Below are 25,505 nucleotides of genomic sequence, written 5' to 3'. Positions count from 1 at the left end.
GTAGACCAGCATTGGACGCAACCCCTCTCTACTAAAAAATAAGTCCTATTGAATTCTGTGAAGCTTATTCCCAATTAAGTAAGACAAGGACATGTTACTTAAGTTCACTGGTTTTCAACAAGCCTGTTATGTACATGACTATCCTTCTATAACACTCAATAATTGGTTGGTTAACAGGTTTCCATTGAAGCCATGGCAACCAAATAAGTAGGTGGTTTAGAGTGCTTTTTATTGTTACTTTTTTAAATATCAAAATGGTCCCTTGTTATATAGTCTACTATTTCATGGTCAAGTTTGGTTAAAATTTCATCTACAGACCACGGTTGTTGTTCTTTTACTGCCTGTTATCAAACTTCGAAATGATTTACATAATACAGTCTTCTATTTTTAAAATGAAATATTATGAATGGGGGGTCCTGAAGGTGGTTAGTATTTGAAACATGTTGGTCTTACTCCACATACTTCCGCATACCTGGAGGTTTCCCCCATCTTTCCTTCCATTTGGCTCTTTTCTGCCCCCCCCCCCCGCTACTTTTTCCACTAGACTAAATAGAAAGCAATATAAATAAGGAACAGACATGTGTTCAGCATCTTGGGTCCCTGCCACAGCAGTCCTGCCTCTCCTCAGGCTTCACGTAATCTCCATAATCTCCTTCCAATCACAGTGACCAAGCAAAAAAGACGTAAATCATGTACATTCTAAGGCAGACTGGTCAAAACTTTCAGCAACCTTCCCAAGTTAAGTGGTTCCCATTTATATGTCTTGAAGCTAGCAAAATGTGGCTTCCCCTCCAGTGCTTTTCTTTCCACTTCCCAGTGAAAGAATTACTGTTATTATGCTCACCTGCTCCCTGTCTTCCTATCTGGCATCTCAATTTCAAAGTAATAATAGCTGCCTAGAGGTTTCAATTAGCTTATAACGAAATGTTGCTCATTAATAAAGCCCCAGGATAGTAAAACATATGCCACTTCAGCACTCCCCCCCCCCACACACACACAGAGAGAGAGAGAAAGGGAGAGAGAGATCACAGTTTTCAAAACGAAGCAACCTTTATGTTTGCAAGCAGCATGCAAGTAGTTTATTGAGACATTTGTCTCAGTAAACACAAAGGGATTATCTAGAAGCAGGTCCCATTGCAGGCAGTATCCTCCGCACAATGTTGACATCTGAAGCAATGTTAAAATAAAACTGGGAGTGGTGCTTAGGTTGTGCTAAAAGTTGGAGATCTGATTAACATTTGCCAAAAACGTTTGCTGATCTTTCTGAACCCATTTTGGGGAAAGGCAGGCAGAAGGTAACAGAGGAACAGCTGCTTGGATCTTGGGTCCTTTTCAGGACGAACTCTTTCTGCAAAAGATCCTTTGCTCCGTGACTGAAGAGGCAAAGCAAGTAAGCGTCTGTCCCCAGTCACACATAAGGAAGCAAAGAAGGTGCAACATTTATTATCTGAATGCAGTCAATGTGCAACTAGGAGGAGTAGGGTAATGTGAAGGATCTGCAGGTAGGGTATGGCAGGGACCATGAGAGGTGGAGGGAAGGAATTTGCACAAACACAAACCCCATGATCACCATGAAAACTGCTCTCCACAATTCTGCTATTTGCATTCAGAGGGCAATCTCCATTGCCTTCCTTTTATATTTTTTTCTTCTAAAACAGCACATATTAATTGCCTTCAAGCAATTAATGTCACATCTAGCTTGGTTCTGATATAGCTAGGGATGTGTGAGCATGTCAATTACAGTTTCTTTCTCTCTCTTTTCTAATCTTAACTTTAGTCCTCCCTATTTCTGCATGAGTTTGCTATTTTATGCCCCGTGAGATTTCATCATTTTAATATTTATCTCCAAATATACACATTATTAGTATTCAGTTTTGAAAAGCAGTTTCCCCTAACAAAACACATTTCCCCCCACTAATATATGCAGTTTTACGGAGACACATATTACCCTAGTGTCTCCATTGTTGCACACGTTACGTTTTGAAGAACGCTGTGCTTCAGTTCTTGTGTCGCTTTGGGAAGTGTGAATTTGGAAGATTCACATTTAAATGTGAACTGGGTCAGATTCCTCCTGCCTCTCTCATTACTACAGCTCCATTCCAGCAAGAAAGGAAAGAACACCCTGATTCCATCTCCAGGAGAATGGTGCAGGGATGTGTGGGGTGGAACTGATGCGCTCACTCCTGCTATCTGTCATGTCATTCTCATTCTTTGAGGGAATTAGAATGCCAAAACAGGTCTCTTCTCACCAAACTCACATCTCTCTGTGTATCCTAATTTGGGTGTTCATATAACATGTGTGGGCAAACATGGAAGGGGAATCTCTGGGTGCACTACCAAGACCCCATACGAGCCAACCTCTACAGGCTGTGGGAGCTTCAGCCCCCACAATAAAATAGTTGAGGAGGCTGAGCCCCCACAAAGTTGATGGGCATTCCCATTCAAATGGTGTGTGCGCACTGCGTCATGTGATAGATTGTGCAGGGCAGGGCTTACCTGGGCCCCCCACAATATTTTATTCAAGTTGGCACTCCTGCAAGACTCAGTGCTTCTGATGCACAACTTTCATGCCCCCTGCCACCTTCCCTGAGTATGAGTGCAAAGGTTTTCAACAAGGCCAGCGCCACTAATAAAGTAGCTTTCAAACATACTGATTTCTCCCCTAGAACAGCCTTCTGTGTGCATTCAAAAGGGGGGCAAAGTGCATTATGGGGGGGAATGGCATGCATGCGTTAGCCCTTCCCTTCAGTGCTCCAGAAATGATGTTCCCATCTACTGGTCCTACATTTAGCTCCACTTGACTTCCCTCAGGTTGATTTAGGACTGGGGGACCATTTCCAAATGCTAAGAGTCCCCCAACACCCGCTGGGCATTTTGACATAGTTATTTTGATGTAGCCTGCACAGTTCGAAATCAAGCTGCATGGGCAAAGCGGCAGCATTTTGCAGGCACCAGCTACCAGCAGATTGCCTTTTCTTTTTTTCCATTTTTTAAATTATTTTCCCCCAAAAAAATAAACAAGCAAACAAACATACATACATACATCCTGTTTGAATCTTGGTAACATTATTAAGTGACTTCCTCAAATCCCTTTGGTTGAATTTCATTATATAACATTTTCATGGTTTTCCAAAATCAAATTTCTCAAAAAATTAACTTGGCCACTTAACATCTTTCATTCTTTCTAATTTATCTTTAAACATCTTAAATCCTATCCTTACATATTTAAATCCTAAGCCTATCTAATATTTGCAAGCCTTTCCAATTAAGTTATCTTAACATATTTAACTAAATAGTCTTTAAATTTCATCCATTCTTCCTGGTACTCCTCCTCCTTCTGGTTGCGGACTCTTCTAGTCAGGTCGGCCAGCTCCAAAAAATCCATCATGTTGATCTGCCAATCTTCCACTGTTGGTACTTCTTGTATTCTTTTCTTTTTTCTTTTGGTCAGGGACTCATGTTTTTCCTTGCCCCACCCCAATGTCATCTATGATTTCATGATTGACAGGTGGGCATGGCTTGGGCAAAACCTTGCAGCAGATCCAATTCGGAGGGTTGTCATGTCTAATTAGGCCTGCAGACTGGAGGTTCCCCACCACAATTTTTGATTCTAAGCCTTCAGGGTAGGACCTATGACTTCCCATTGATTTATACTAATTTGCACTAAAAACATCAGTGTTCCAGAAATTAGAATTCAGGAGGAGGAGGAGAGAAAAAAACCTTTATTGAAGGAGAGCAATGATAAAAATAAGCATGCAATAAAGTTATAATGCAGAACATAAAATGTGAGTCTAGCTGTTAAACATGTTTGGTATTTCAAGCTCACCCAGCCATGACTGTGGGCAGGATTCCTGCACTGCAGGGGGTCGGACTAGATGACCCTCAGGGTCCCTTCCAGCTCTACAATTCTATGAGTCTATGATTCCATGAACTGTTTAAAATGACAATAAGGAAATCTGGGTGCTAGCCATTCATCTTGCACTAGAGGGAGCTCATTGACCATTCTCTGGAATTAGCTGGCAACAATTGTTGCAAAGTTAAATTTTAGAAAAATCTGATGATATCTAGCTATTCCCATTTTTGTCTTGCTTAACCAAGCCAAGTCTGTGCATCTTGTAGTGTTACGTAATGTCTATGGCTGATCATCATCTAGAAGATACTGTAGTTATAATAGTAGTAGTAGTAGTAGTAGTAGTAGAATTTACCGTATATACTGCCCTATACCACATGATAAAATCAGAACACAAAACCACAAAGCACACAATAAAAAAAAAATCGAAAGCAGCCCAACAACCCCCGCCCCATTTTAAAAAGGGCATAGGATGTAGGTTAGTGTCAGGACTGCCGCTAGGTCCCAGCTCACAGAGGACCAACGCCCAGTGGATATTATATACAAAAGTCTTTATTGAAGTTTAGTTTCCATTTCCAAGCTCTGGGCGCGCAGGCCCACGTCTTAACGCTAGACCGGCTAAGTCCCCTCTGACTCACTGCTCCACCCACACCAGTTTAAGATTCTAGCCTGGCTCCACCTCTTGCGCTGCTCTTTCCTGCGTTGGGTCCTTCTGCCCTCTGGGGTTCCCTCCTTCCTGGACTCCTCTGACGCGGAGCCTCCTGAGTCTTGCCCCTCCCTCCGGCGGGCTTTAGGACCTGGCTCCCTTCCCGGGCTCCCCGCTGTGCCGCGCTCCTGTACATTTGAACTTGGCGCGCGCGCCCAGCCGGTGACTTTCCTTCTGACCGTTTCCCCGCTTCCTGATGTGGGTGTTGCCAAACCTGACTCCTCTCCTCCCTCTGGTGGTGAGGACACTGGTCCCGACTCCTGGGACTCCCCCTCCCCACTGCGCTCTGGTGGAGACGCTGGCCCTGATCTCCAGCTGCTGTTCAGAGACTCCCCGCTGGCCCCTCCCTCTTGAGGTTTCTCCCTTGGAATCTCCCTTGCTCTGGCCACCGGCGCTCCCTTCTGTGAGTCCTCCGATTCGCTAGAGAGGCTTGTGGAATAACTCTGGCCACTGTCACTGCCTGCGCCCCCCTCGTACTCCTCCTCCTCACTCTCCATTTGCTCCCCCTCCTGTGTCTCTCCTTCTGAACCCCTGACATCCATCCCCCCCTCGAAGCCCCCCCTTCCCCCCTCCCCCTCTTCCGGTGCGGGTTCCGGGTGCTCCATTGTTGTAGGGGTGAGTCCAGGATACAGCTCGTCCCCTGAGGCTTGCAACCATCGAGATAAGTCCGGGAAGTCCCCCATGGGCTCGTCGACGACGACCTCCTCCGCTTCCATCTCCTGCGCGGTGTGCTCGAAATCTGCGCTCGACCCCAAATCACCCAAGAGCCCTCCTCCCCCTGTTGTTTGATGGGGGTCCACCTCCCAGGGCCCCTTCGGCATGTCTCTGCGCCAGCCCACCTCGGGTTGGTCCTCCCACCAATAAGATCCCCCCGTGCTAAAACCTGAAAGTGATCCCTCCGGAGAGCTGCCTCCCGGAGCCGAGTCCTCAGCTGACGAGAAACCCCGGAAAGTGCTGGCCGAGAGTGTGGGTGTGAACAAACAATCCTCGAAAAAGCCCGCCGGCATAGGCTTGTGCGGGAAAAGTGTGTGGAATTCTTCCTTGAGCAACTGCTCTTCCACTGCGTAATCCGGCACCCACCTGTTGGCGCTGGCCGGGGTGTCCTCCGTGGCGAGAAGATATTCAATCCCGTCCTCCCCCCACCTTGAGTCTAAAATCTCAGTGGCTTCATTAAGTGGCTCCCCTTTCGGCGACCCCCCTTTTTTGGGCGCTTCTCTGAGCGGGTCTGGCGCCTTCCCCGGTGCTTGAAACCTGTGGGGCTCTCTGTAGGGCGTGAGCACTGATCTATGAAAGACCGGGTGCATTCTGGAACCCTCCGGGAGTGTCAACCGGAAGGCCACTGGGTTGATCTGCGCCTCTACTTGGTAAGGCCCTAGCTGCTTGTGCCCTAGTTTCTTCTTGGCTAACGATCTGGCTGGAACTGCTTGTGCTGCCAACCAGACCCAGTCTCCCACCTGGATGTCCTCCCCAACCCTCCTGTGTCGATCTGCCTGCACTTTGTAAGCCTGTTTTGCCAACTCTAACTGCCTCCTGAGCTGCTCGTGGATCTCCTGCAACTCCGCTGCCACTTCCTCTGCTCCCTGTGGCTCCCCCTCCCGCACTGTGTCCAGACCCGGGAAGGTTCTGGGATGCCTCCCGTAGTTGGCAAAAAATGGGGTCACCCCCGTGGACCCGTGCTTCGTGTTGTTGTAGGCAAACTCGGCCAACGGTAGATAGTCCACCCAGGTCGATGGCTGCTGGTTCGCGTAGCATCTCAGGTACTGCTGCATGATGGCGTTGACCCTTTCCGCCTGCCCGTTAGTTTGCGGGTGTCTCGCCGACGCCAGGCTGACCTTGACGTTCAGGAATCCCATCAGCTTTTGCCAGAAGTTGGAGATGAACTGGCGCCCCCGGTCGGACAAAATAGACCGTGGTAGGCCGTGCACCTTGAACACGTGGTCTATGAACATCTTAGCGGTCTGCTCGGCCGTGGCCACCTTCGCGCACGGAATGAAGTGGGCCATCTTGGTGAACAGGTCCACTACCACGAGCACTGCCGTCTTGCCCCTTGAGCTGGGTAGATCTGTGACAAAGTCCAGGGCTACCCTCTCCCACGGTACGAACGGTGTCTGTAGCGGTTCCAACAGGCCCGCCGGCGGCTGGTGCACAGGCTTAGCCCTTTGGCAGGTGTCGCACCTATTGACATAGTCCGCGACATCCCCCCGCATCTTAGGCCACCAAAAGTCTCTGGCTACTAAGTCCACCGTCTTCTCCTTGCCGAAGTGCCCCGCGCTGGGCGCGTCGTGCAGCTGTTGCAGGACCTTCGCGCGGAGGCTGTCTCCTGGTACGTAGAGGACTCCCTTGCGTAGGAGCAGGCCGTCTCGCACTTGGAATTCGTCGCCCCTCGCCTTGCCACTGCACACCTCCTCCATCTTGGCTCGGGCGAACGAGTCTGTTCGCAGCGCGCGGCGCACCGCGTCCAGGTCCACCGTGGCTGACGCGCATGCCCACGCCTGTGGTGTGAAAATGTGCTTGGCCGCCGCCGGTGCCTCTGCCTCCAGATACTGCGGTTTTCTGGACAGCGCGTCCGCCAAGACGTTGCTGTTTCCTGGGATGTACTCAATTCTGAAGTCGAAATCTGCAAAGAACTCCGCCCAGCGGATGTGTCGCTGGTTCAGGAACCTCGCCGTGCGCCAGTACTCCAAGTTCTTATGGTCTGTGCGGACCTGCACCGTGTGCTTGGCTCCGACGAGGAAGTGCCGCCACGCCTTGAAGGCTGCATGTATGGCCAGCAACTCCCTGTCCCAAATGGTGTAGTTCTGCTCCGCTTTGCTGAGTTTTCTGGAGTAGAAAGCGCACGGCCTCCAGTCCCCCTGGTGGTCTTGCTGCAACAGAACGGCTCCCACGGCCCTGTCTGAGGCGTCCGTCTCCACTCTCATGGGCCTGCTGGGATTTACGTGCAGTAGGTTCTCTTCGGAAGCGAAGAGCTGCTTGAGCTTCTGAAAGGACTGCTCTGCCTGCTCCGTCCAGATGAACCTCTTCTTCTTGGAACTGAGGGTGTCGGTGATGGCCGCTGTCTGCATGGCGAAACCCTTGATGAACTTGCGATAAAAGTTGGCAAAACCGACAAACCTCTGTACTTCCTTCCTATTGCGTGGGCTCTTCCAATCCAGTACTGCACGTACCTTGGCACCGTCCATAGCCAGTCCCTTGTCGGACAGTTTGTAGCCCAAGAAATCCACCTCCGTCTTGTCGAACTGGCACTTCTCCAGCTTGGCGTACAGCCTGTGCTCCCGCAGCCTCTGCAGAACTTCCCTAACATCTCTCTCGTGAGCCTCCGGCGATTCCGAGAAGATTAGGATGTCATCCAGGAAGCAGACGCACTTCTTGTAGAGGAGACCCGCCAAGACATGATGCATGAAGGCTTGAAAGCAGTGGGAACCATTTTTTAATCCAAAAGGCATAACTCTGTATTCATAAGTGCCCAGCGGCGTAAACATGGTTGTTTTCCACTCGTCGCCTTCCCGTACGCGAATGAGATTGTACGCTCCGCGCAGATCCAACTTGGTAAAGATGCGACCCTTCCTCACCGTCGCCAGCAGGTCATCGATCTTGGGCATAGGGAATGCTGAGGGCTTGGTCTTGAGGTTCAAGAAGCGGAAATCAACGACCAGCCTCTTTTGGGGCGTGTCCCGCTTCTTTACAAAGAACACGGGACTGCCTCCTGCCGCCTTGGACTCCCGGATGAATCCCCGCTTCAGGTTGTGATCTATGAACTCCCTGAGCTCTTGCAATTCATCCTCAGACATGGAGTACAGTTTCCCCGTCGGGAGCGTCGCCCCGGGCAGGAGGTCGATCTTGCAGTCGTAGGGTCTGTGGGGTGGCAGCTTATCCGCCTCTTTCTCGCAGAAGACCTCCAAAAACTCCTTGTATTTGTTAGGCACCGCTTGCAACATGCCCAAGTTCAGCTGTGGTCCATCCTCGTGCCCCTCATCTTCCAAGTCCGCCAGGATGCAGTGTTCTGCGCAGTAAGAGGAGCCGAAGGTCAGTTGCCGCTGGTACCAAGCTAATGCTGGGCTGTGCCTATCCAGCCAACTCATTCCCAACACTATGGGCGTGTCTGACAGGCGGGTGACGTTGAAGCTGATGACCTCACGGTGGTTTCCAATGCGCATCACCATTGGCGGCGTCTGCTGTAGCACTTGCCCTCCCAGTAGCTCCCTGCCGTCCACTGTGACGACTTTCAGAGGTACCGCCGCTGGCAGAAGGGCTATGCCATGTTGCTGGAGGAACTGCATGTCTATAAAATCTGCATTGCTCCCCGAGTCTACGGTGATGGGAATTTCCACCAGTAGCCCATTGGGGAGCTGAAGGGATGCGGTGAGCTGCACTACTGGTTTGGGTGGGAGGGGGTCGGTGGGCTGTAAGATCCCTGGGGATTGCTTCACTGACTTGTCTGGCTGGTCCCCAGAGATGCCATCTCCAGCCAGACAGTGGAGTTTTCCTGCTGCGACTCCCTCTGCTGAATTGCGTCTGTTACTGTCGCTGCGGCTGCAGTATGCTTGTGAAACCGCTGGGGACACTCTTTTGCCATATGCTGAGCACTGTCGCAGATGTAGCACTTCCTGGTTCCTCTAGGAGGCTTCATCTTGACTGCTCCCGGAGTTAGGGCTCCGACTGTGGAGTGAGCCTTAGCACCACCTATCTCCATCGGCTCCTCTCCCCCTCCCAGCGGAGGCATGGATCGAGCGCGCGCCGCCTCCTTGGGGAAGGGAGGCAGTCCTTTCGCTGGCGTGCGTCCCAAATGCCCTTCCTCCCTGCCCCAAGGGCGTCCTTCCAACCGAACCCCAATGGAGAGTGCCCGTTCCACCACTTCCTTGGTGGTTTGGGGTCTTCCCCCCCTTGCGATCTCATCTTTCACAGCTCCGCTCAACCCCTCCCAGAACAGGTCTCTGACGGCAGGCGATTCTTTCTCCCAGGCTAGTACATTCACCAATCCGAAAAAACGTGCATGATATTGCCTCACAGTGGCTTTACCTTGTCTTAGTCCGTGAATCTCCCTCCTAGCGATATCCACATCAATCTCAGATAAAAAACACGCATCCATCACTTTAATGAAGGCAGCCGCATTTTGGAGGGCTGGATCCTTGTCTCTCCATAGATTGCGCAGCCACGATTTTGCCTCCCCCCGCAAATGCGAAATAATAAATCCCACTTTCTCTCCCTCATTTTTAAAGTCTTTGTCAAGCAGCTGCAATGTATAAATCACATCTGCTCTGAAGTTAGGATACTCCTGCAGGTCCCCATTGAAGTGAGATACCAGGCTCCCTCCTCTGTTTCCCAGCCCAATCCCTTCTGGTCTGGTGGCTGGGAGCCTCTGTGTACTTAGCACTTCTAACCTGGTTCGCAGATCCTGGCAGGCAGCAGCTGCTTCCTGTTCTTTCTTTCTGGAAGCCGCAATTTCTGCAGTCAACTGCGTCACTGCGTTTTGCAAACTCGCTATCCTCTCTTCGGTAGTCATTTCCCTGTTTTTCGTGAGCTCGCGAAGCACCAATCTTCACCCCTCGCTGCTTTCCCGCACTCCACGAGGTTGCAAAATTGGTGAAAATGGAGAGGGGACTTACTGTCAGGACTGCCGCTAGGTCCCAGCTCACAGAGGACCAACGCCCAGTGGATATTATATACAAAAGTCTTTATTGAAGTTTAGTTTCCATTTCCAAGCTCTGGGCGCGCAGGCCCACGTCTTAACGCTAGACCGGCTAAGTCCCCTCTGACTCACTGCTCCACCCACACCAGTTTAAGATTCTAGCCTGGCTCCACCTCTTGCGCTGCTCTTTCCTGCGTTGGGTCCTTCTGCCCTCTGGGGTTCCCTCCTTCCTGGACTCCTCTGACGCGGAGCCTCCTGAGTCTTGCCCCTCCCTCCGGCGGGCTTTAGGACCTGGCTCCCTTCCCGGGCTCCCCGCTGTGCCGCGCTCCTGTACATTTGAACTTGGCGCGCGCGCCCAGCCGGTGACTTTCCTTCTGACCGTTTCCCCGCTTCCTGATGTGGGTGTTGCCAAACCTGACTCCTCTCCTCCCTCTGGTGGTGAGGACACTGGTCCCGACTCCTGGGACTCCCCCTCCCCACTGCGCTCTGGTGGAGACGCTGGCCCTGATCTCCAGCTGCTGTTCAGAGACTCCCCGCTGGCCCCTCCCTCTTGAGGTTTCTCCCTTGGAATCTCCCTTGCTCTGGCCACCGGCGCTCCCTTCTGTGAGTCCTCCGATTCGCTAGAGAGGCTTGTGGAATAACTCTGGCCACTGTCACTGCCTGCGCCCCCCTCGTACTCCTCCTCCTCACTCTCCATTTGCTCCCCCTCCTGTGTCTCTCCTTCTGAACCCCTGACAGTTAGAAACTGTTAACACACTAAAAAAAGTTAAAAAGACATTTTTTAAAAAATTTAAAAACAATTTAAAAGAAGAAGCAGCACTCTGCTGAGCAGCAGCAGCAGCCGCAGTCAGGCCCCTCCCTGGGCCCAGTTCAGAGAGGCAGGGGCTGGGCCCTCAGGCTCTCAGCAGGGTAGTGGGATACAATTGCCTGTCCACTGAAAGATCACACTGAGTGTGGCCTTTTTAATGTAAGCTGCTGTAGGGGGAAATAATTTGAAAAGCTAACTATAAAAAATTTAAATCAATAGATTTTAATTTAACCATAACTTAGAAGGAATGCTTCAATTCAAATGGGAATATTGATCATTTCAAGATCAATTATCACTGCATCTCAGATTTCATCTGCAGCTGTTTTAGATTTACAAATGAATCGGAAGATATCATGTTATGCAAGTTTACTTATAGGAAGGGGGCTGAAGGCAGGCCTGAGACATCAAGAAATGTAATGAGGAGGAGCTCCATATCTTATTGGAATGTCCAAACTAAATATGGGGGACAATTTTTAGCCTGAGAGCCACATTCTCTTCTGAGGGCCACATGTCAGTGGTGGGCTGGGCTAGATGCAAAAGTGTGTTTGTGTGTGTGTGTGTGTGTGTGTGTGTGTGTGTGTGTAAATTTTACAGTAAGCAGGTGTCTGCACACATTTTCATATGCCCAGGTCTGGCCCAACCATGAGGCAAGGTGAGGCAACTGCCTCAGGCAGCAGGATCCACAGGGGCAGCAGATCCTAATGTAGAGCTTTCTCCCCCCCCCCCCCTTGTTTCTGATGAAGAGCTTCCCTCATCCCTTCTTCCCTGGTAGGGAGGGGGTACCATTATGGGGTCCACCTCAGGTGCCAAAGTGTCTTGGCCTGACCCTGTTTATACCCCTCTCTGTTCTCCATCCAGGCAAGTAAGAGGTATCATCAGAGTTCAAGGATACATTCCAGCCAGGGAGAAACACATGAGGAGGGTGCACAGAGGAGATGGTGAGAGGTGTGGCTGAGGAGAGTCCTGGGGAACAAAGGCTTGGAGGTGCATTTGACCCACCTGACCTGAGAATCCCTACCTTTGGCATAAACCCAGTCAACTGGTGGCAAAAGTGGTCCTGTATATGCAGACGATGATGAGCTCTACGCAAGCTCTGAAAAGTAAATGGAGCATATCTTCCCCACCACACATTACCGTCTCTTGAAGGGTTTGAACATCTTTTGTTGTAACTGACTAATCCGAGAGAGAGCGTTTTGCACTAGAGAATTCCAGTTTGGTTTAACATAGGAAATCCCATTAAAATGATTTATGTCTTAAGGTTCCGTTAGTCATAGATCACGTATGCAGAAGAATTGTTATTTGAGGTTTATGTACAGGGAAAGCAAACCAGAGGTAGCCTCAGCCAACTTATTCAACCTCTCTCATGACCCTTAAGTCAGGATAGAAATTCTCATTCCTAATATACCTATGGCTATCATCAAACATCTGAAAACTTACAGAACAAATTGCCCTGTGCAGACCACATGAAATATGTGGATAGTCACTGTTGTAACCTGCAGGTATCCCCATGTAGAGCAATCCTAGGCACATGAAAGTTCCCCCCTGATTAGGACACAAAGCAGGGCCATGAGGCCAAATCTCATTCCCTCAGCCATGAGCTGATCCACCCATTTCATCTTGTCTGCACAGGACAACTGATTTTCCCCACACAATGAAGACCTGTTACTAAGCATCATCTTCAAGCATAGCTGTTAGCAGTATGTCCAAGTTTTTCATGTGCCTTTCTGGTAGTTGTTTTCAGAGTTCCAGGAAGTGTTGACAGGCTGTACACTGGACTGAGCTGACTCATAGAACTGTAGACTTAGAAGTGATCCCAATGGTCATCTACTGCATAGTTCAACCCATGGGTAGGCAAACTAAGGCCTGGGGGCCGGATCTGGCCCAACCGCCTTCTAAATCCAGCCCGCAAATGGTCCAGGAGTCAGCGTGTTTTTACATGAGTAGAATGTGTGCTTTTATTTAAAATGCATCTCTGGGTTATTTGTGGGGCATAGGAATTCGTTCATTTCCCCCAAAAAAATTTAGTCCGGCCCACCACAAGGTTTGAGGGACAATGGACTGCCCCCCTCCTGAATAAGCTTGCTAACCCCTTGCCATTTGCTCCTGAATGGTCCAAAATTATCACTGAAGGTTCAACCCAGCGCAAGCCATACCACAGTCTGGGCAGTAAAGCTTGAGAGATTCTACTTCAGAACCCCAGTTCAATGGATTCTACTTCCATCCTTAGCCTCCAATGGCAATGCTGGTTCAGTGATGTAAATAACTGGAAACATCTATGGCTGTTTGCTCTGTGAGCCACTGAAGAGTGGTCAGATAAAATTTATTTTCGACAGGATTCTGATTACTGGAAGTTGCAAGGAAGCCGTGTGTAGAAGAAAAAATTGCAGGCAATGCTATTTTTAGTTCCTCCTTCCCTCAAGGTTAGTGAATCACTTCCTTTGATGGATCACAATGGCATCTTGTTGACTGCCGTGAGCTTACTGCAATCAACCTCCTTAATTGAAACAATGGCAATAAGTATTGATTCAGCAAAATGAAACATGAGAGACCTTTTATGCATTACTTGGATCTGGAGATGATTTGCTAAGTGGCATGACCAATTCGGATGACAAGAAATTTTAAGTAAATCATCTTGGCACACACACATAAAAATCACTTTGAGAAGCTTACTTTTTCAGATGAGAGTCCCCCCCCCCCCCCGCAAGCTGTAAATCATCTGATGGTTTAACTCGTCACTGGACTACATTGGATTGACAAATAGAAAGATCTCTGTTGATATATCCAAAAATGGAGGCTCTGCAGTTATTTATGAAGATGCTGGAAAATTCCAGCCACTATTGACGTCCACAGAGTCTTCTCCTGGATGTAATGGAGCAAAGCAAATTGGAAATGTTCTTTGTGGTCATTGCTATATAGAAGTATTTCTTGACATAAAGTGCGTTCACTCAGTACACTCAAAAGAACATGAGATCAAGATCTACCTCAGCCTTCCCCAACCTGGTGCCCTCCAGTTTTTATTGGACTACATTTCATCCGTCATAGCCAACATTGCCAATGGTAAGGGATGATGAGGGCTGTAGTCCAAAACATCTGGATGACACCAGGATGAAGAAGGCTTGTCTACCTTGTCCAGTTTTATGCTTCTAACAAAGGAACAGTTGCAATGCTTGGGGTAAGGTGCTGCTGTGTCACCCTCCTGGTGTGGCAGTGCTGCCACTTGTTGGGGCCAGGGTGGGGTGGGGCAGTGTGATGTCAAGGGGGCAGAAGCATTGGGTTGGGGGCAGGCTTGTATGCCCATGCCCAAGCCAAACCAGCGTGCTCTTGCCTATACCAGTCCTAGAGGGTGGAAGCATCATGGCAACCAAGAGGGCAGTGTAGTGGCAGCACCCACCTCATGCACAAAGACTTCATGGGCCATGACTACAGATGTTTTCAAGGATGGTGTCTGGTTTGAAAATTTTATAGTGGAAGGTAAAAATCATTTTTTTAAAAAATGCTTGGGGCATTAAAACACGATATATTATTTCTTACAAAGATAATTTTGCAGGCACCTCACCCTTCTTGTCTTTTGCTCTGTAAAGTTCAAAAATGGTACATGGTCAACTGTCCCCAACCTGATAATTCTTTGATTCCACCACTATTCGGATGTATGTTGCCCATGAACATGGGAACTCTATTTAACTGTTGCAGCTGGCAGTTACTGATAAGCCTTCTGTCAATGGGTTTAGATGCAAGCCATGCATTTAAATTAATAGGCACATCCACCATGCTGCATCCAGTAATGATTTAATTTAATACAGTAGTACGGTTTAATACATTTACTACAGTAGCATCACCCTATGAGGAAATGGCTGCAGTTGAACAATAGGGTACATGTTTTGCACGCTACAAGTCTAAGGGTTGAACTCTGGCATCTCTGTGTAGGGCTAAGATCGTATATAGTTGCTGCTAGCCAGTCAATATGAAAAATGCTGAGTGACCAAAGTTTTGATTAGGTAGGAATGCACTGGTGCAATTATCCTAGACCAATGATACTAGCATAATGTCATAAATCATAGCCAGGGATGGTACAGTACTTGCACTCTGTCCTGCACAATGGTTTACTGAAATACTGTGACTCACAGTCATAAATCAGCTTCAGCCCAAGTCCTTAACTGTCTTGAAGTTTGCACTGCCAGTGGTTTGCCAAGTATTCAACCATTCCAAAGCTTCCTCTACTCCTGATTTAAAAGGCAAAGTAGTTTGCTTCACCCCACCCCCTCTCTTCTGTCAAGTCATAATGTATTTCAATGCACTGAGAATAAACACTGTGTTTCAAGTGTGAACCACAGACCATCCTGGTGATTGTTTGTTCGCCTCCCTCTCTCTCTCTAACACACAGCTTGGTTCATAACAGGCGTTTCTTACTACCCACATCCTGCTACAGGACCCTCTCCTCCCTCTTCCAACAGCTACTGCCCCAGTTCTGCAGCACTGCATAGTTTGTATGTAGGGAGAAGGGGAAACTAGTTAAACTGGACACCGTCACTTCTCTTTCTTTCACCTTGCACAACACCACCATTGGATCCAAGCCAGCACCTTTCAAAAGTATTGTGATTGCTTCGTCCAATGCAGTTTTATCTTAGAGAGAGGTATCATAGAATCATACAATTGTAGCATTGCAAGGGACCCTCGGGATCATCTTGTCGTTCCTGAAATGCAGGAATATGCAGCTGTCCCATACGGGGATCAAACCTGCAACTTTTGCATTATCAGCACCAGCCTCTAACCAACTGAGCTATGTTTCTTTACAACCCTCCACAAATTCCTACACTGGGAAATTCCTACCCTTTTCACAGCTACCAGAAACTAATTTAAGGACATTAAAACTCTGCTTTAGTCAGATGTGGGGAGCCTTTGGCCCTCCAGTTATTGCTAAGGTAGGTCAGATGCTCCCATCCCTGTCCTATCACCACACCAGCCAGGAAAGGACAGAGGGCTCTTTGCGTTCTTTGAACAGCCTGGGAAACTCAGCCAACCTACTGTACCTGGAATGGGACATACCTGTGTGGAATGGGACATACCTATGGGCAGCCTGAGGAAGTGCCACCCCCCTTGGACCGTCCCATAAAATAATAAGTCCAGGGTGAGAGACAAGGATGATGTTTCCAGGAACTCTTATAATGGTGAGACTTTGTTGAGTGAGCTGAGAGTTTTTTGCACCAGGTGTGAGAACCTGGAGACTGAGAGGGAGGGTGTGTCAGAATTTATATTGATATTGATTTGATTGATATTGATGAATTGATACTGATTTATATATATATTAGTAAATCTGTACTAATGTAGCATTTTTTATCTATAGCTGTGTTTTGTGGTATTTTAAGTAGTCTGTTGTTGCTTCTGTTTTCTATACATTGCGGAGAGATAAATGTATTAAGCAGTATAGGAACTAAATAACCAATCAAGTCCCCATTTTTCCAAATGTGCTTCGTGTTTTGCAAGGGCTTTGCTTGCTACTCTTTATGAAACACGCATATTCCAATATCTAATTGTGAATAATGAGAATCCATGGGAGCAATGTGACTTGGGAAGGAGAGGAAGAGGGAAATGTTCCATGGGAAAAAATGCTAAAACATCAAAACAGATCTAATTAGGATGATGAGTCCTATTTTTAATTAGCTAAGTGGGCTAGTGGGGGTTTGTATATTTTATTTTTCAAGATAGTGTATTAAGCAATATGTACCAAAATAGAAATTACCATTTAAAAATGCCACAGATCTCATCATTGAAACAAACTGTTCTCTCCCTACATTCTTCTATAGTAGATAAAGTAAACAAAATAGGGATGTTGGAGAATCCTGATGAAAATAAACATGCACAGAAATTGCCAATGTTCGTGTATTTGTCTCGTGTTTGAAAAGGAAACCAATCCCGCAAATACAGTTGTTGTTTTTAGTCTGCAAATGACGCACAATTGATCCCCCCCCCCTTTTTATGTTTCCTTTGCATTGAAATGAATGGGGTGGGATAATATAATGACAATATAACGTACATAATTTATGCAATTAATCACATAAATTCTGAAAGTTATTTTGCCATGGTGAACAATGAATGATGTAGTTTTTGGAAGAAGATGAACTGCAGGTGAACAGAAACGGTGCTGTATGTGACAAATACAGGCTGGAATGTAAAATGGTGCCTTTCTATGTCCCCAGAAAACTGCTCTGGAGGTTCTCCAATTCTCTGGAGCAGATTTTGAGGGTGCAAAGGGGAATGCAGAGAAGGGGAGAAGGGGGAGAAGTGCTGTTGTGTGAACAGAACGGCAGCATTAGTAGCTCAGGGTGTGCAAGGCAGAGGTTCCAACACCCCCTCTATTGTCAGCTTAATGCAAGCACTGCTGCTCTAAGACTTCAATCCTAAAAAGGTCTACTCAGCAGTAAACACCACTGAATTCAATGACAATCTCAGTTAAGTGTGTCTATATCTGCAGCCCAAATCTGTGGTTGTAACCATTGTACCATGCTGGCTATACAGGCCACAGTAGCCTTATCACTGCCCACAGGAAGTCCAACTTGTTGTTGCTGTTTTCAGATTACAAACTCATCGAAAACATTAATTTTAGCTACAAAATATAACAAATCAGCAGTCAAGATTAGGAATGAAGAGAAACTCGTTTCAATTTGCATTTAAAAGCAAATCTGCCTCATTCAAACTTTCTGAAACCATACACAAACCAAAACACGGCCATCCTTTCGAATCCATACCTCATTGTGCATTTCTCCAGCTAGGGAACGTTTACAAAAGTGCATACACGAGGGTTAAGAGTGTACGGGCATAGCATGCAAAAATGTGTGTATTAGGAGAAATTCATATAGAGTTTGCAGCTATATAGCAGACTGAGCTTCACACCTATTTGCAGAAAAAGCATACATAAACTTTATGCAAATCTGTATCCTCTGTTTTGGTAATGATTCCTCTCTTTTGGCAATGTGTAAGTGGACACCTTATAAAAGGGATAGCCAGCATCGTACCCTCCAGATGTTGCTGGACTCCAACTCCCATCAGCCCCAGCTGGCATGGCTAAGACTCAGGGAGGATGGGAATTGTGGTCCATCAACATTTGGCGGGCACCATGTTGGCTAACCAACCTTATATGTTCTTTTCCTATCCTACCAGGCTCTGTCCCCTGATGTGTGTCAGGGACTGGCTGGATGACAAGGAGTGGTGGGAGGTTCCCCAGAAGAGGAAGGCTTAGAGCTAGGGGAGTGGTGGTGGAACACTGAGAACAGATCTAAGGATAAAGAGGGAAGACAGAATGATTGGATGCTGAAGAAGCAACAGGCTTGAGTGAGAGAGAAGAGCCAGATTCAGGAAGCAATTCAGACTCTGCATATGAAGCCGTGAAGGAGGGGCCAGGGTGTCAGAAGCATCCATGGAGCTTGCCTTTCCTACTGTAGTAAGTTCCCCTCCCCCTTGATGACCCTCCAAGGTCATGAAGAGACTTGTGTGTAGCAGAACATAGGGCACAGGTGGCCCCCTAAGGCCTTAAGCTATGCCTGGGAGACACCCAGCTGGGGAGGAGACATAGGAGGAAGTAGGAGATGCAGATTAGCAGTCCTGACACCTGGGGCGCAGTCTCTGCTTGCATGCTGTTTTCTTGAATAAAGAATTAAAGTTATTACTTGTCTCTGAGTCTCTCTCTGTGCTGACCTGCAGCTGAACCTGTCCTGGCAATGTGCCAGGTATCACCCTCTGTTTCCACCCCTTTGTCTCAGGATCTTCCACTCAGGAGAGAAACAGTTCTAACACTAACAAAAGACTAGTGGAAACAGGTCAGCAAATTGAAATGGACCAGCCACTGTAAGGCTGAGCATGACCAGCATTCCATTGCTGCTTATAGGAGATGCTGAGGGGGGGACCACAAAAGATAAAAATGCAAATTATATGTATTCATATAACTGTTCCAAGATGCACCATCGTATTCTAAGCTATCAAAATTCATTTGCTCCAAAATGCAGCTGCTTTTCACAAAACACAGAGCATTCACAGTTGCCAAAAGATCTGATTAGAAAGAAATACTGGCTTACCAATAAATGTTGGTTGCGAAATAAAGATGAAAGTGTCATAGAGGAGTAAAATATTATAGTTATTGTACAAGCTTCTTTTTTAAGGGAAGCATTATCCCCCATCTGCCTAAAAGCCATTATGCTCACTGAGCCTGTTATCTTTCAAGCCATTTACTTGCAGTTAAAATTCTCATTTCTGGGAGAAAGCTTATAATTGCCTGCTCAGCATGTATTTCTTATGCTTTGCAAAGCTGTTTTCTGCATGGTACATTTTGAAAGCCACCTTTAATTTTTATACAGGAGCGTGAACATCATGCAAAGGGAATGAGCGGTTTGTAGACCACAGGTCTATGTTCTGACAACTGCAAATGAATGAACTGCATCACTAAAGTAGAGAAACTGCATCGCAAAAAAGAGCAGAATGGGTTTCTACTTAGAGTAGATCCATTTAAATTCATGGATCTAAGTTCGCCACATCTACTAATTTCAGTGGGTCGGCATTCACTAAAACCCCTGATGCTTCCGGGAGGGGCCAAAAGGGCTTGAACTGCACAGTACATAAAGTGCACACATGATAAGAAAACCAAGGGATTAAGATTAACAATTTATCAGATCCACCTCAACATACTAGTAATAATTGCAGTATTTGCTTTTTTGGCGTGCTCTGGTCCATGGGGTCACAAAGAGTTGGACACCACTAAATGACTAAACAACAACAAAAGTACACCTCAAAAACAATCTGCTGTACTTACATTCTATAAAATAACAGAACTGTAGAGTTGGAAGCGTCATCTAGACCAGCCCCCTTCAATGTAGGAATTTCGGCTAAAGCATCCATGTCAGATGGCCATTCAGTCTCTGCTTAAAAACCACAACCTCCCAAGGGAGACCGTTGTCACATGGAGGAGGGAGCATGCTTGTTTTCTCCTGCTCTGGAGGGTAGGACTCAAACCTCCTTCCTTGGAGGTTTTTAAACAGAGGTTGGATGGCCATCTGTCATGGATTCTTTAGCTGAGATTCCTGCGTTGCAGGGGGCTGGACTATATGACCCATGGTTCCCTTCCAACTTTAAGATTCTATGATTCCATGTGACAGCCTTTCAGATATTTGTATATGGCTATCATATCTGCTCTCAGTCTCCTCTTTTCCAGGGTAAATATACCCAGCTCCTTCAACCGTTCCTCATAGGGCTTGGTTTCTAGACCCTAGATCATCTTGGTTGCCCTCCTCTGACCACGTTCCAGCTTGTCAATATCCTTCTTAAATTATGGTGCCCTGAATTGGACACAGTATTCCAGGTATGGTCTGACCAAGGCAGAATAGAGTGGTACTATGACTTCCCTTGATCTGGACACTAGACTTCTGTTGATTCATGTCTGTATTGAAGCTGCATAATGTCCAGTACCATCCTCCACAGAACCTTCTCTCTTTCTTTACTTTGTTACTTTTCCATCTGTATTTTTTCTCTCTTTTTTTGATAAGAAGAGAAGAGTTTGGATTTGATATCCTGCTTTATCACTACCCTAAGGAGCCTCAAAGTGGCTAACATTCTCCTTTCCCTACTTCACCCACAACAAAAACTCTGTGAGGTGAGTGGGGCTGAGAGACTTCAGAGAAGTGTGACTAGTCCAAGGTCACCGAGCAGCTGCATGTGGAGGAGCGGAGATGCGAACCCAGTTCACCAGATTATGAGTCTACCACTCTTAACCACTACACCACATGAAAAAAAGAAATGTGCATAAAATTTGTGAATGCCAGGTTTATAAGGGTTTATATTTATAAAGATAGATGCAAATTTAGGAATTACTGCTATACAGTGGTACCTCAGGTTAAGTACTTAATTCATTCCGGAGGTCCGTACTTAACCTGAAACTGTACTTAACCTGAAGCACCACTTTAGCTAATGGGGCCTCCTGCTGCTGCCGCGCCACCAGAGCACGATTTCTGTTCTCATCCTGAAACAAAGTACTTAAACTGAAGCACTATTTCTAGGTTAGCAGAGTCTGTAACCTGAAGCGTATGTAACCTGAAGCGTATGTAACCTGAGGTACCACTGTACTTTTAACAGAAATGCTATACATATCACCAAAATGAGGAAGAATATGGCCAGCCCTTCTCCACCCAGGTTTACAGCACTTTTTTGTTGTTTAGTTGTTTAGTCATGTCCGACTCTTCATGACCCCCTGGACCAGAGCATGCCAGGCACCCCTGTCTTCCACTGCCTCCCGCAGTTTGGTCAAACTCATATTGATAGCTTCGAGAACACTAGCAAATAGTAAATGCCACTCCAGCACGTGACACCATCATTCCCTCAACATAGGAGGAAGAAAACCATCACTGCTCTGCTTCCCCATGTTACTGCTTTATTATATCACAGTTACTACTTGCACCCATACAAACCCACCTGGGCTTTAATATTGGCTGCAGAGGCCCTGCTCATGAGTCCACCATTAAGATATTTTAGACTGATGGACAGTAAAGACAGAACCACTTCAGTGGTGGCCCCACATCTGTGGAATTCTCTACCAAGGCATATACATCTTTATTAGCTTTTAAAACAAGACTGTAAAGATTTTTCCCATTTCAATAAGTTGCTCAGCTGGGTATTTAATTGTTTGAAGTGGGTGTTTTAATCTGTTTGATCAGAATTGCTATACAAGGTTATACAAACACACAAACAAGAGCACACTGCTGTTTTTAGTCTTGTAGATATGAGATTGTTTTAGTTGTATTTTATGATTATAAATGCTTATGTGAGCTGCTTTGGCAGGGCTTTTTGCCAGCATTTAAATACTAGGAATATACAAGCAAATGGATCCAGAAATATTGCAAAACTTCATAAATGTCTCTAGAGGATTTCATTTGAACACACACAATCCTGTTATCGCAATTCCTCGTGTACTTTGCAGGAGCAACTGTCTTTTGCATTGCACACCAAAAAGTGTTTTTGTGTTTCTGCTCTAGAAGATACCTGGATTATCCTGCTTAGAAAAGAAACGTTTTGTTTTGTTGCATAAACTAATTTAAATAGACTGATTCACACTGCAAAGGCAGACAAAATTAGGAAAGGGAATGTCATAAGCATTTAGACTGACAGCCTAAATTGTCTCCACTAAAGCTTAATTACCACGGTTTATACATTCTGCATATGTAGTCCCGACACCCCTTATTAAGTGTCTTGTCAAGCAACATATATTTAATTTGCTTTCTAAATGTGGAGCAGCCCCTCTATATTTTGCTCCCTTGTACCCATATCTGAGCAAACAGACCTTGCCACATGCCCAGATGACTTATAAAAATGAGTCAGGCAGAATGAAGCTTTGGGAAGAGTTCCACTCTGAGAGTTTAAATGGGCATTTGAATAATTTTTCTCACCTCAGATTCTCCTCTTCCCCTGCCCTCCTCGTTTCCATCATCTGCATTCTTCTGCTGGCAAAATTGGGTATTACCTCTCCTTTCTCTTTTCATGGAATGCTAACTGCTTCACAAAGAATCATAAAGTGTGTTCTCCCCTAAATGAGAACACGGGTTGCAGTGGGGTCTACCAGGCCAAACCTCTGTTGCCAGGCGGGTTAAATAGTTAGTGCCTGAAGCAATGATTGGTTGACTGGGTTGCTGGGGCAAATTGTATGTTGCAATTTGGGTGGGTGGGACCAAAGGTTTTAAATATTGGAGCAATTAGCCTTTTCCTTTCTCTTTCGCTGAGTGCCTCTGATCACTCGCCCTTCTGCCCTGTGTTCCGGTTGACCTTGCTTTGCCTGTCATGGGGTTGTCTGCCTTGGGGGCAGGGGCCTAGTAGGAATTTTGTCCATTTGGCTGATTGGCTGGTGCCATCTGGTTTTTTACCTACTACTTAGCAATTCGTCACAACCTGTAAGGTTGCGGTTAGGCATTCGTTATAAAAATTGGTCAGGATAGGCTGGAGGTATGACAGGTAGGGACAGGTGTAATTTTTTTTTTTACGTTTCTGAAGGTGTTTTCCGGCCACTCACAGTGCCAGAGAACAACTGGATTTCCTTTAAGTTTGTTCTCCTATGTAAACATTAATTGAAGTATACTCCACCATTAGTAACAGTTTACAAATACTCTCAGAAGCAACCAGTTGGCACAGCATTGCACATCTCAAGAAATCAGCCATCAATAATTACAGCAGTGGTGGATGCCTCATAATAAACATTTGGATTAATGTGGCTAGGTGCTCTGTGAAAGCAGAAATGTGCTTAGCTTCTTATTTTTAAAGCCTCTTTTATTTTAAGTTTGAAAAGAAGCTGCAACTTATCGGGAACAGAAAAGAATGCAGGTATTATATTTTTCACCAGTCTGGTAATCTAAGTAGAGGCAGCAGTACTAATAGGAATAGTAACAGTGACATGTACAAACTCCCCACCACCGCCGCCCCAATTGCATATATAATTTATTCAATTTTTTTTTTTACAAAGTATATACACCACTGCTCAGATTTCTGAAGAGCAGCTTTTGTGATGGATGTCTTAGCTACGGGTTTTATTTGAGTTTTGGGGGTATGATTTAGCTAAATTGCATGTGAATTTCGTAAAGGGTATGCTTATTCTTTTCCCTATAATTCATGCATTGATACACATTAGGGCATGGACACGGGTGGCGCTGTGGGTTAAACCACAGAGCCTAGGACTTGCCGATCAGAAGGTCGGCGGTTCGAATCCCCGCGACGGGGTGAGCTCCCGTTGCTCAGTCCCTGCTCCTGCCAACCTAGCAGTTCGAAAGCACGTCAAAGTGCAAGTAGATAAATAGGTACTGCTCTGGCGGGAAGGTAAATGGTGTTTCCGTGCGCTGCTCTGGTTTGCCAGGCTAAGGCATGCTGGCCACATTACCCGGGAGCTGTATGCCGGCTCCCTCGGCCAATAAAGCGATATGAGCGCCGCAACCCCGGAGTCGGTCACGACTGGACCTAATGGTCAGGGGTCCCTTTACCTTTACCTTTAGGCAAACTAAGGCCCAGGGGCTGGATCCGGCCCAACCACCTTCTAAATGTGGCCCGCAAACAGTCCGGGAATCAGCATGTTTTTACATGAGTAGAATGTGCCCTTTTATTTAAAATGCATCTCAGGCTTATTTGTGGGGCCTGCCTGGTGTTTTTACATGAGTAGAATGTGTCCTTTTATTCAATCAATCAAACAATCAATCAAACCTTTATTGCATTAGCATACAGCCATAGCAGGATAAGACAAAAATGCTAGAGACAAGCAACCAAACAAGATTCAAAGCGATATTACTGGCGTTATGACATTTAAATTACCCTAAGACAATAATGTAAAGATTTAGTTGCCGGCGCCTGGAATCTAAAATGTGGATGTATATAAAGCATATAATGGCCCCAAAATAGGCTCGGTACATTAGGTTAAAAAGGTAATAAAAAGAATTAAAACATGTCCAGGTCTAGGACACACTACCCAGTCAGAGTAGCCCTGAGTTTCAAAGCCTGCACTATAAGGATTGCCACCCCACGTGAAATTTGGGGATTTGCGTCCACAAGAAGCGATTTCAAACAGTCTTCCTTAGATGTGATGGTGGACGGGATCAAGAGGAGGAGCTTAGTTCTTATTAGCTCATAAATAGGGCAGTAGAAAAAGAAATGTATGAAGTCCTCTACTTCATTCATTGCGCATGGACATAGACGCTGAGTAATAGGGGTCTTAGAATAAATCCCCTGCAAGAAGGCTGTGGGTATAGAATGGAAACGGGCCATGGTAAACGCTCTTCTCAAATTGGGCTCCGTCAGGTCTATCAAGTAGTTGGCAAGTGATCTTACCACTTTCACTTTAGGGAGCCACATGGAGAGGCGAGCTGTGGTGGACTGTGCCCGGTCCATGGCCTCATCTCTTGTAAGAATCCAGGCCCGGATTTTATGTTGGTCCCAAGATGTCAAGATCTGGGAGGGAGAAGCGTGCAGTAATAGTCTCCATGGCCTTGGACCATTTGTTGCTATGAGAACAAGTTAAAAAGGCTTGCCTGGCTAGTAGGGAATCTGGGGCTTTGATTAATTTACAATAAAAACTGATAATTCTAATGTGGGCTCTCGCAACAATGGAGGGGAGGCCCAGTTCTGTTCTTAACTGTGCAGCAATCGAGCCCTTGGGGAGACCCAGTAACTTCCGTGCAAAAGTGTTTTGTAGAATCTCGAGCCGTTGTAGTGTTTTTAAATTCCACCCCCAGATTTCAACCCCATACAGTAACATCGGGAGGACTTTGCTGATAAATGCTTTTCTGATTGGTGGAACCAACTGGCCGCCTTTTGCATAGAAGGTGTCCTTTTATTTAAAATGCATCTCTGGGTTATTTGTGGGGCATAGGAATTCGTTATTTTTTTTTCTCTTCAAAATATAGTTCGGCCCCCCACAAGGTCTGAGGGATAGTGGACCGGCCCCCTCCTGAAAAAGCTTGCTGACCCTTGCATTAGGGTGCGACAGCACAGAAAAAAACAAAAGGATAGA

At 46.5% G+C, this 25,505-nt stretch overlaps 1 protein-coding gene across 1 annotated transcript in view; it reads right to left on the bottom strand.

Annotated features, from left to right (window-relative positions):
* LOC310832190 (uncharacterized protein) overlaps positions 1 to 22,584 on the bottom strand; it is a 120,927-nt gene extending 98,343 nt beyond the window's left edge. The window contains exon 1 of the mRNA XM_083713844.1: positions 22,411 to 22,584. Coding sequence (XP_083569970.1) covers positions 22,411 to 22,503 — 93 coding nt within the window. The 5' untranslated portion in view covers positions 22,504 to 22,584. The remainder of the gene's footprint in view (positions 1 to 22,410) is intronic.
* Between the last annotated feature and the right edge of the window lie 2,921 nt (positions 22,585 to 25,505).

This window comes from Podarcis gaigeae (genome assembly GCF_964106915.1).
Source record: "Podarcis gaigeae genome assembly, chromosome: 15".
Classification (NCBI taxonomy): Eukaryota; Metazoa; Chordata; class Lepidosauria; order Squamata; family Lacertidae; genus Podarcis; species Podarcis gaigeae.
This window is presented reverse-complemented; position numbering and strand designations above follow the sequence as displayed.